At 35.6% G+C, this 11,703-nt stretch overlaps 1 protein-coding gene and 1 long non-coding RNA gene across 2 annotated transcripts; one reads left to right on the top strand and one right to left on the bottom strand.

Annotated features, from left to right (window-relative positions):
• The first annotated feature begins 1,734 nt into the window (after nt 1-1,734).
• Nucleotides 1,735-3,593, top strand: LOC111876971 (uncharacterized). Its single transcript, XR_002845199.2, has 2 exons — nt 1,735-2,299; nt 3,003-3,593. It is a non-coding gene; the product is annotated as an uncharacterized LOC111876971 (long non-coding RNA).
• Nucleotides 3,594-4,871: 1,278 nt separating this feature from the next.
• On the bottom strand, nt 4,872-8,090 carry LOC111876976 (putative disease resistance protein RGA4). The gene has a single exon (XM_023873529.1). The coding sequence runs from the start codon at nt 8,088-8,090 to the stop codon at nt 4,872-4,874; it is 3,219 nt and encodes a 1,072-aa protein (XP_023729297.1).
• Nucleotides 8,091-11,703: the final 3,613 nt, after the last annotated feature.

Genomic DNA, 11,703 nt, shown 5'->3' with positions numbered 1-11,703 from the left:
TCACTTTGAAGCTCAATAATCACTCAAATAGAGGCTAGGTTTTTGTTCTTAGGGTTAGATAGGATGGAGGCTAAAGGAAATGAGGGTTGGAGGTGAGTTAAGGTGTTTAAATAGGGTCCAAGACCCTAAATTAGGATTTTAATCTAGCATGATGAACGTAGTGCGCTCCCTTGGGGAATGTATGGCATTCCTAAATGCACATGCGTCCAAATTCCCATGTATGCCATGCGTACCTCCCTTGTACGCCATGTGTACCCGTTTTGGCCCAACACCCCTCTAACTTCAAACGATCATAATTTTTGCATCCCTTATCCATTTTTGACCTTTTTTATATCCACAAAAAGGTAACGAGAAGCCCTACACTTTTATAAAATTTATTTTGTCTGAAAACCAACCGAAATTAAATCCAAAATTCATAAAAGACTGAAATATGAAATTACAATTATACCCTTGACCTCCCAAGACACAATCGAACACTTGGATCACTTAAACCATAACACCCACACCCAATAAGGGCCAAATTCTTCCTTCCCCAAGGCCCTAAGCCCCATGACCACTAAAGATTGGGCCGCATTCCCAAATAAAGAAGCAAATCCGAAATTGAGTGTTACAACTATCCGGAATACCGGAGTCCCCTCCGGTTGCTGAGCCCAAAGACACTCACACATTCGCCACACGCAACTTCCGAAAGAAAACCTTGACTAACAATAATTACCCGAAATGTTTTCCAATTAGTTTCTAATTAATTATTAACCAACTATTGATTAATGCATATTTAACCATTTAACTAACTAAACTGTTAATTAATTCCCAAAATATTTTCCAATTAGTTTCTAATTAATTATTAGCCATAATAATTAATAAACCAATTTATCCTCTATTTATTCTACTCAATTTGGGTCTTGAGGGCAACCTAAAAGAACCTTGTTATTATTAGAAATGTTACTAAGAGTTAATGACCTTGGATACTCTTTCTAAAACAACTATCCCTCTTACCCCTGTGGTGTGATAATTTAGGTGTTACGTACTTATCTTCCAATTTTGTTTTTCATGTTGCACCAAGTATGTTGAAAATTATTTTCACTTTATTCGGCAAGATAACTAAAGATTCAATTCATATCAATTGGTGATCAACAAGCATATCTCTTTACTAAGCCTCTGCCCATGCCACCGTTTCACTATTATCTATTTACATCTACTATCATCTACATCTTACTAACTCATTGTAATATAAAACATGGAGGGAATAAAATGATATCATCCACTATAATCTATTTGATCAAACAAATGATATCATATACTTCTTACTAACTCATAGTAATATAAGAAGCTGTGTCCGATTATGACATTGTGCTTTAAAATTTTGTTCACACTACGACATTATACTTTAAACATCTAACTAACCATAAGAATGAAAAGCACATTGTATTTGTATGGAAATTTCTAGTATCTGAGTAGTTTTCAAAGTCCAATGCTTTAATAAAAAGAAATAAAATGTGATGCTATAATAAACAAATTAATGAAAGTACGTTGTCACTTTTGCATTTAACCCAAATGTTATTGATATAATTTAACATGATTTAGTGTTTAGTCATTTTGAGATTAGTTTGATTCAAAATTTCTATCATTCCATTCCAATGGTGAATCACGGTTACAATCATTAATTCCATTCACAAACATCTATAGAATTCATGGAAATCACAATAGAATATACAAATGAGCTAAATGACTTCATAAACTAACTTAGATCACATGGATTTGATCTCATGTTGACAGAAACAAGCTAATATACAAATTTCAATGGCTATAGTACCACTTTTCCATAAACTTTTGATCAGTGAATTTTATTGGATTTCATTCAATTAATTACTCTAATATTTTTTCAATCAAATGCCAAATTGGTTGAAACTCGATATCCTAGAAAAACCCCATGGAATACCGCAAATTAATCCTTAATTTGGAAAAAACCCACCGAAAATCTCACTTCCACTTACCCTTTTGAGCCCTAGCTCTCTGGCGATTTTGGCGACCACCACATCCGGTGCTTCCTTCTCCTCCGCGGTGCTTCGTTCCTCAGGCAAACCATTTGTGATTTGATTTTCTAGTTCTAGAATTTCGTTCTGAATTTTGTTTTGATCTGTTGAAGGGCAGTCTAGCCGAGTCGCGAATGAGAGCTGCCTCTAAAAGAAAGGGTTATCGAAATCACATCGTTATCAAGGCAGATAAGGCCATCTGAGCATCGAAAAAAATGTGTTAGTGCTATTGTTCCTGTTCATCTACAGCTTTTATCGAGAATCATGTAAAACCTTTCTCCTTGTTCCAAATTTTACTTGACATTTGGATTTCAGGATGAATGATGTGATTTTTTGAATATGCTTGATTGGCTTTCCTTCTTACTTCATTATATTGTGGATCCCTTTCCCTTATACGTATTTTCACATGATTATTACTTCATTATACTGTGGATCCTTTATGCGTATTTTCACATGATTATGTTCGGTTTTATATTTGTTGAGGTAAGAGTAAAATTAGGTGCTGTAGGGAGCGAGTTCGTACATTGGCTGTTGCAACCATGTTTCATTTTTAGGCCTTTTGGCTATTGCCAAATCCCAACATTTTGAATATCGCAGAGCTAGGTTAATTTAGTGATTTGATCAAATTAGTAGGAGGAAATGTTTGGGCAGGAACAGATTATGTTGGTCAACACATTTCCAAGGATACTTGATTTTGTTAAGTGTGGTGTTCATTCCATTCTGTAAATGGGTTTGTTTATATGGAAGAAGCTGTGTCTAGTACTCTAGTATGGTTTTTATGATGTTCTTATTTTCGATTGATATGTTCTTGTAGATGCACATTACATGTTCTTGTAGGAGTATATGCTATACTTTACTAATTTGGTTGCATAAATTAGTAATAACTTGAAACATGGCTTCGAAAATTGCTAAAACGTGTGAATTTTATTTAACCACTCATAAATATTTTTATAATTTGTGATCTTGTAGAAGCCTGGAGTTCTAATGCAAGAACTATGGTATCATTTGGCCCAGGTAGGCTGAGATGGGATCATGTAAAATCGACTTCAAACATTGATCAAGATAAGATATGATTATGTTTCTAAATGCAAGATATATATATTTTTTTATAGTTATTTAAATAAGCTATAAAACGTAAAATGGCAATTATAAAAAATATTTGATAAGAAGTAATTGATAGCTTTTCTTAAGATATGATTATGTTTCCAAATGCAAGATATTCTAGCTTATGCTCATAGTTGTTTATATTGAAATTTACTAATGTTAAATGTTAATTTTTATTTACAAACCTTCTCCTTTTTGTAGGTATTTTTGTTTACTCTAAAAATATTGATTTATTGAATCAATGGCATACAAACATTCATATATTGGTGACAAGTTTTTTGGCAGGTGGGGTGAAGACATGTGAGTTGAAATTAATTGGTATAAAGTTGGAGGATCAGAAAGTTGAGGGTTATTAAATGTTAACTAGACATGTACATGTATTGTTATGTTTGTTAATTTGTAAGTCTATGTTGTCCCTTCATCTTATGAAATTCATGTTGGTTTTGGTTGACATTTTTTTTTTTTTTTTCGTATTTGGTATTTCACTTGTTTTGTTTAATTTTCATAAGTTATTTGGAAATTTGGTGTTTTCATCACCAATGATGCTAAAATAAATCAAATTCATTATCACAATGGCAGTATTTAGCTATCTGTTTTATTGTCAAACTCAAACTGAACAGAAAATTTAACCTTTTACCATTTTCCTTGTTCATCACTTTGAAATAAAGACAAATAAGTCACTTTTATTACATTATGTATTATAAATCACTGAGATAAATAAATAAATAAAATGACTCAATCCCAGCAGATCCATTTCCTATGAGTGCCATTAATTCCAATACCATCCAATAAATTCTTAACCTGTTACAACATTACATATTAATTGGTATTTGTGTTTAGAAGATATTAAACTTCATTGAAATTAAAGATATTGACAGTATTGATAAGTTATAATCCTAGATAAGAATATGCGGATCAACATATAAAAGTATGAGGGATGTTGAGATTCAAAGGGATTTTGAAATCTTTTATTGCAACTCAGCATGTTAGGAAATGGGAAACCAACTCTTATACAAGAACTCAGATACAAACACTGAAATTTGATATGAAGCTCTTACTTACACACAGAAACAGAAAACCCTAACTCTTTCTCACACAGTCACACGTTTGTACATAAACAATAAATATGAGAAAAATATCTAATTATTTTTAATCTATACTGCACACTCTTTTATAACGTATAATAAAGCATAGAATACGACTGTCGACTATACACATCGATATGGAAGTATGGAACAACTTCTAATAACTTCTGATATCCTCAGCCACCTCCAACTTTTAGCACTTGACAGCAAACAGCCCCTCTACTTAATTCTGTAGCCTTCAAGTTCTTTAGATTAAAAACGTCCAGTCCTTCAACTTTAGCTTTATGACCATCATGGGCATTTATTATTGTTATGATTACACTACAGGGAACATTTCAGCACAGCAAAGTAGTAGTATAGTACAAATCAGTTACATCAATGGACGAGAGCATGATGTAATGAATTGGTCGAATGATGAATTATGAAAGAATGCCAAGCACAGCTGAACGTTGCAAAATTGGTTGAACAATTGCAATGAAAAATGTAAGTATCAAATTTGTATAGTGTTTGGACATTTACCCATCTTTTTGTACTTGTCACTTACACTTAAACAAGACAAATCTCTCGGTACAATTGGTTCGCAAGGAATGAGTGACGCAACATATATCTTCATTATAAAACGAACACACTCAAATAACTAATTATTTAATTAACACTCTTGATCATTTAATCTGACAACAGTTGTTGCTTCCTGTGGTGCTCCACGTCTAACTGTTTCTTTATTTAACCCCATGCATTCATTGAACCCCAACTGTCGGATAGATGACATTCTGGTTAACCACATGGGCAGTTCTTGCATTCCAAATCCATCCATGGTTAAGTCAGTCAGTGAGGTGAGGTGTTGTATTTCTTCTGGCATCGATTCCCAATGATCCCAACCTCTCAAATCTAACGAGTGAAGGTGGTTCCTTAACTTCTCAATGCCTTGGAGACTTGGGAAAGAATCCAGCTCCTTTGAGAACGGACCAAGTGTCAACTCGTTTAAGAAGGCAAAACAGTCAAACATTTCGCAAGGCAAAGATGTCAGTTTGTCGCAATTGATAATTTGCAAAGTCTTCAAAGAATGACACTGGTTGGGCAAATTGGTTATTTCTAAAAGACTCTGGCAATGGTAAATTTGTAAAGATACAAGAGATGTGAGGCCTTGTATGCTCTTAATGGACTCCAGACCTCTGCACTTATATACCAGTAAGGAAACAAGAGGATGGGGATGGCATTCATCTATAAGAATAATCTTTGGGCAATACCAGATTTCCAATGTCTCTAGGACAGGAGAAATCATTTTTGAGCTGTTGGTTGCTCCATCTATCCACTTTTCAAGTCTTTCCATATGCCATAGTGTGAGTGATCTCAACGATGGAGACAAAGGCTTTGTCGATCCAGTAACATCGGAACTCCTTAAACATGTCAAGCTGTCCATATGCCATAAATAAAGATTGCGAAGATGTGGAAGGTGCTCAAGCGTCGGAAGAGAGAGGCAGCTCCTACAGTGAGATAATCTGATCTCCACAAGCTTGTCAAGGGGTGTCCATTTCCCTTCAATATGGATTGCCATCTTCGTTACCCAATTCGGAAAATTATCACCACAAAAATGGCTAAATGTCAGCTTTTTCACATCTCTAGGGGGTTGCAAGCCTTCCAATACATCCTTGTCGTTTCGGTTGGCATCTTCATCATCGTTCCCACTCCAATTGAATTCAATATTGTTTAAGTTTTTCTTTGTAGATAAATCTGCCTTGATAGCTTCCTCTTTGCTACTGACGTTCTCTAGATGTGAAATAGAGAGACTTCCAGTAAGGTTATTCAAATGGCGTAGCTCTTCAATACCACATCCTTTCCTTCTAAGCACTTTGATTGAAGACAGTTTTCGAAGAGAAGTCAACGGTCCCACGATATTGGCAGGAATCTTTTTGTTACCCATAAAATATCGCAGGCTTATCAAATTTCTCATGGCTTCTGGAAACTGCTCAATGTCTTCAGTCAACTTCAGAGTTTGCAAGTGGTATAATTTTCCAATAGATTCAGGAAGAACACGGATCTTGTTATATGACAAATTAAGATACCTGAGATGCACTAACTCTCCAATTGAGTTGTCTATTTTCTCTATCCCACATCTCTTGAGCTTTAGGATTCGCATGCACTTTAATGGTTGAAATGAAAATTTCTTCTCAACTTCACCTTTGATGAGCAGTGTATGCAAACTTCTAGCCAATGTGTCTCTTTCACTGAACATAGAAACCTTGGCTTTCACTTCATCATCCTTGTTTAGTTTTTGGTAAAAAGAGAGATGTTTAACCCGAGGGATACATGCAATATCATCAGTTTTCGCATCCACCAGACATAAGCTTTGATGCTTTGAAAGTGATAATGAAAGATCATGCACCAAATCATGCATGCTACAACGAGTGATGTGACCATACTCATCCCTTTCAACATCTTGGAATAACGAATTTCTGACCAAAATTTGAAAAATATCATTTCCCACATCCTCCATCTCCTTGTTCTTTTCCTCATCCGCTTGAACCAATCCTAAACCCATCCAAAGTCGGACCAGTTCTTTCCTTTTCATGACCTTATCTTTCTTAAAAATGGAACAATATGCAAAGCATTGCTTGACGATAGAATTGGGTAGATTATCAAAGCTCAGTTCCAAACTCTTTTGAACTCTATCCCTTTCTTCTTCTAGATCCCAAACCTTGCTATTTTTTATGGACAACCACTTCTCTGTGTCATTGTAATTTGCCAACATGCCGCCTATTACATTTAAAAGCAATGGTAAACCACCACTTTTTTTTACAATCTCACGGCCTATCTCCTCCAGTTCTGCAGACGGTGATGTGCCTGCCACAAATGCTCTCTCTCTAAAGATGTCCCAACAATGATCATCAGAAAGACCTTTTAAAAGACATGAATCAGCCTTCATTCCAATGGTTCCGATTTCAAGCTTCCTTGTAGTGACAAGAATGCCACTTCCATTTTGTGAGTTTACATTTAGCATGCAACTCCTAAACTCTTCCCAATATGGCCTCTCTTCAACCCAAACATCATCCAAGACTAACAGATATCTTTTTGATGCCAACTTCTCTTTAAGACTTTCAATTAAATTGGTCCTTAAGTCCGAGGTAGGTTTCTTTTTGGCAAAAGATTCATAGATCTTTGCAAGAAGTGTATTGATGTCAACCTTAACTGACACACACAACCATGCTTTAACATTAAATTGTTTCTGAATTCTATTATCATTGTAGACCGACTTAGCCAAAGCTGTCTTCCCAATACCGCCCATTCCCACAATGGGAACAATTATAAGTTTTTCTTCCTTTTTTGGTTGGGTTAAAATCTCAATGATACGTAGTACATCATCATCTCTTCCAACAATTTTGAATTCTTCTGGATGTGGAATAGTCTCCCGATAGAGACAATCTGGAACAGGGTCAACATGGCGTTCGTTTTGCAGTCCTAATCCGTTTGATTGTGTATAGATCTTATCCAACATTTCATTGATGTTTTCGATTTTATGACCTATTTCATTACGAAATGAAAACTTTTTCAAGCTTGGAAGGCACGATACCTTTCTAGCCACCTGATCTCGTTTCTTTATCTGACGCCTCAACATTTCGTAATCAACCTCGTCCAACACATCATCAGCTTCGCCCACAACATCTTTTAGCTGCTTCAGCCACACCATCACAGCCCTTGTTTCCTTTTTCCCCTCCGCATCGAGCAACTTGGCACGAATCAGGTCCAATGTTCTGTGTAGGCTGATCAGCTTTTCTTCATAACCCCAAGCAATGGCAAGTTCGCCGGCAGCAATCGACAACACCTTTTTCAGGATCCCCTCGGCAGCAATAGTGACTAAAGCTTCGGCCATTTTTACTGTTGAGAAAGAGAGGCAGAGTGGAAAAATGGCGGAATAAAAAGGAACTGATAAATATGAGAAAGAGAGACAAGGATATTTAATACTCAATTTGTCGGCTTGTGTAGTGTAAAATGGCATCCAATCCAGAAGGTATCCAATAATCGACTTATATTAGTATTCTATTACAACATGCGTTAATTTCTTTTCAGTTTTTTCATCATTACTTATTGAACATATTAATATATCCTTATATATTTTCTGTTTTAATAGTTATTATATATAACGTGTTATAAAATTTGAGTTCATCTTTGTGACTGGTTTATTTTTATTTACCTTCTGATATACTTTTATTATTGTAATATAATATGTATCCAATTTTTCAGTTTAAATTCCTACATTTCTATATATATACTGTGGAATAGATTTTTCTTACGCCATTTATCTAAAAAATGGAGATTTTTTAACAATTGTGTCAATGAAAGTACAATGCTATTTTTTTACATTCAACTCTGCTTTCACCTGAAGTTTTAATAGGGAAGTGTCTGATGTATCAGTAGCAAACAATATTAAAAAGATGCTAGTGCTATTATATTTGCAGCTTCTGGTTCGGTTTTATCAAGAAAACAAATGGCTGCATGATCTCTCAATTGCTTAAACTTACTTCTTCTTGAAACCTCTGTTCAGTAAAGCAATGCCTTTTTGGATTCAAGTAGCTCAAGAATCTCACAACTCTCTACTACGTCAGAATTCAAGAACTTGTGGATTGTTTTTTATTTTGGTTTTATCTGAATGACATCTCTCCATTCTGATACTTATTTGGTTTTGTTTTATTTCTGCTCTAGATGTTGGGTGTGTTTTGTAGCTCTAGTAGTTTCCTTTTCCTTGTAACTGTTTTTTAATTATTATTGGACCTGTACTTACTAGGAGCTGCTTTACGGTTCTTTTATAACTTCATGTATCTTTCTGAAATCATCTTATTTTGTATGTGGTGTGATTTTCTGAATGAATTTGTTGCCAATAAGTTTTTTTGACATTGACTGTTCCAGTTATCTTACAATCTAGTATAATTTTTTTGTTCTTTGGTTTTGTAACAAGATACAGTTAACTTCATGATGAAATTAAACAAGATAGTTTTGAAGGTGAAAAAGGTTCAATTGATTTTCCAAGTTAAAACAGAGAACCTTCTTAGAACCTTACAATGGTTGTTTAGCAAGTTGGCTGGTTCCATGTACTGTTAGCATCCTACTTTCATTTATTCCTATTACACCAGTAAATTCCCATTTTTTAATATTAAGTCTCATACTATGAAAGCTTCTCACAGATATATATAGCATTGTGCTTTCTACTTTTTCTTATTGTAAAATAAACATTGAAAATCTATACAACTATAGCAGTAAAATTGAATTGTATTTGGATGATATTGCTATACCTGGGTATTTGTTCTCCAAAATACAATGTTGTAGTAAGAAGAAATGAAAATTAGGAGGCCATAATAATCAAATCAATAAAAATATATTGTTATTTCTTACATTTAATTTTGTTCTTGTATTTAGAAGAAATGAAAGTAGCTTGATAAATCCAACCCACATTTAGACAGATTGGTGACTCAAGAGCTGACAGAACAAAAAAAATATTACGAACAAATCACAATTATATTTTGCTCCTCTCAGATTAGAATGCAACTTGAATACTGTGCTAAATCATGCATGAATCAGATTTGAATTGGCTGCCAATCAGTGAAAACATGATGTGCTAGATTATTAATAGTGTATCTGTATGTACAAGTACGAAACGTGTATGTATATGGATATAGTTGTTGAACACGACTCTTTTATATGGGAAACAACAAGACTTTTATTAAGACACTTAAGGAGAACTTACACTTTGTGAGACTACTACACACTTTGCTTTCTTTGAGGCTTTCTTGGATGGTTTGGAGCAAATGAGCTCCATACCTATTTATAGGCCTCTTAGGAAGGTTCTAGATACTAGCATACACTTACTACATACTAGATAACTCTAGAACTATCTAACATACTCTACATGCTTCCATATGTTTCTAGAACGTTCTACCATGTTCTGGAGAGGTCTAGGTTGTTCCAGTGTCTTCTAGAATGATCCATATCCTTCCAGGGTCTTCCATGTCGTTCTAGAGTATTCTAGACTCTTCCGGTATATTCCAGAGTCTTCCATAGTCTTCCATAATGTTCTAGAATCTTCTAGAGCATTCTAGAACAAGCTAAAGTCTTCTAAATAATATTTGTTTTATTGGGCTAGTGATGATCTTTAACACCCCCCCTCAACACTAGCCCTCATTCTTCGTACCATGTTAAGCTGACAACGAAAACCTTCACATTTTCCAGTACTCAGCCCTTTGGTTAACAAGTCTGCTATTTGGTCATCGGTCTTGATCTGCCGCATCTCAATTTCTTCCATCAAGACTTTTTCTCTGATAAAGTGATAATGCACTTCCACATGCTTTGTTCTAGCATGAAATACTGGATTTTCTGCCAGCCGAATTGCAGATTGGTTGTCACAATGAAGTGGTACTGCATAGTCAACTTTTTGATGTAAGTCCTCCATTAGGAGTACCAACCATGTACTTTCTTGAGCTGCTACGGCCGCTGCTTTGTACTCCGCTTCCGTGGTTGACAATGATACTGTTGGTTGTCTTTTACTACACCATGATATTGGTCCCGACCCAAGCTTGAACACATACCTAGTGGTTGATCTTCGGGTATCATGGTCTCCTGCATAGTCAGCATCACAATATCCAACCAACTTGCAGTCTTCTCCTCTTTTATACAAGAGACCATAGTCAATTGTACCTTTGACATATCTCAAGATCCGTCGGGCAGCATCCAAATGAGGTTTCTTCGGACTTTGCATGTATCGACTCATAACTCCAACTGCATAAGCAATGTCAGGCCGAGATAAAGTTAGGTAGATAAGACTACCTACTAGTTGTCGATACATCGTTCCATCATCCAACTCTTTTCCTTCATGAGCACATATCTTGGAATTTTGCTCTATTGGTGTTGATATTGGCTTACACTCCAACATGCCAAACTTTTGAAGTATATCTCTTGTATACTTTTGTTGGTAGAGGAACAACCCTTCCTTTGTACGATCAACTTCTAACCCCAAGAAGTGTTTAAGCTCCCCCAGCTCTTTCATTTGGAATCGCACCGATAGATTTTCTCTTGTTTGATGGATTTCTCTTTCGTCATCCCCGGTGATGATCAAGTCATCCACATAAACCAACACAATTGCCAACTTCCCTTCTTTTTCTTTGACGAACAGGCTTGAGTCTGCATGTGCAACTGAATAACCACTTCGGGTAAGAAATTCAGCAATCTTACCATACCAGGCTCTTGGTGCCTGCTTCAATCCGTAAAGAGCTTTTCTCAGCTTGCACACATGAGTGGGATTAACTGCATCCTCAAATCCCTTTGGTTGGTTCATGTAGATCTCCCGATCTAATTCTCCATGCAAGAAGGCATTCTTCACATCCATCTGCCATAATTTCCAGTCTTTACTAGCCGCAAGAGCTAGCAGCACCCGTACAGTAGTTATCTTCGCCACTGGACTAAATGTTTCATCATAGTCCAGTCCATATTGTTGT

The sequence above is a fragment of the Lactuca sativa genome, chromosome 2 (assembly GCF_002870075.4).
Source record: "Lactuca sativa cultivar Salinas chromosome 2, Lsat_Salinas_v11, whole genome shotgun sequence".
Classification (NCBI taxonomy): Eukaryota; Viridiplantae; Streptophyta; class Magnoliopsida; order Asterales; family Asteraceae; genus Lactuca; species Lactuca sativa.
This window is presented reverse-complemented; position numbering and strand designations above follow the sequence as displayed.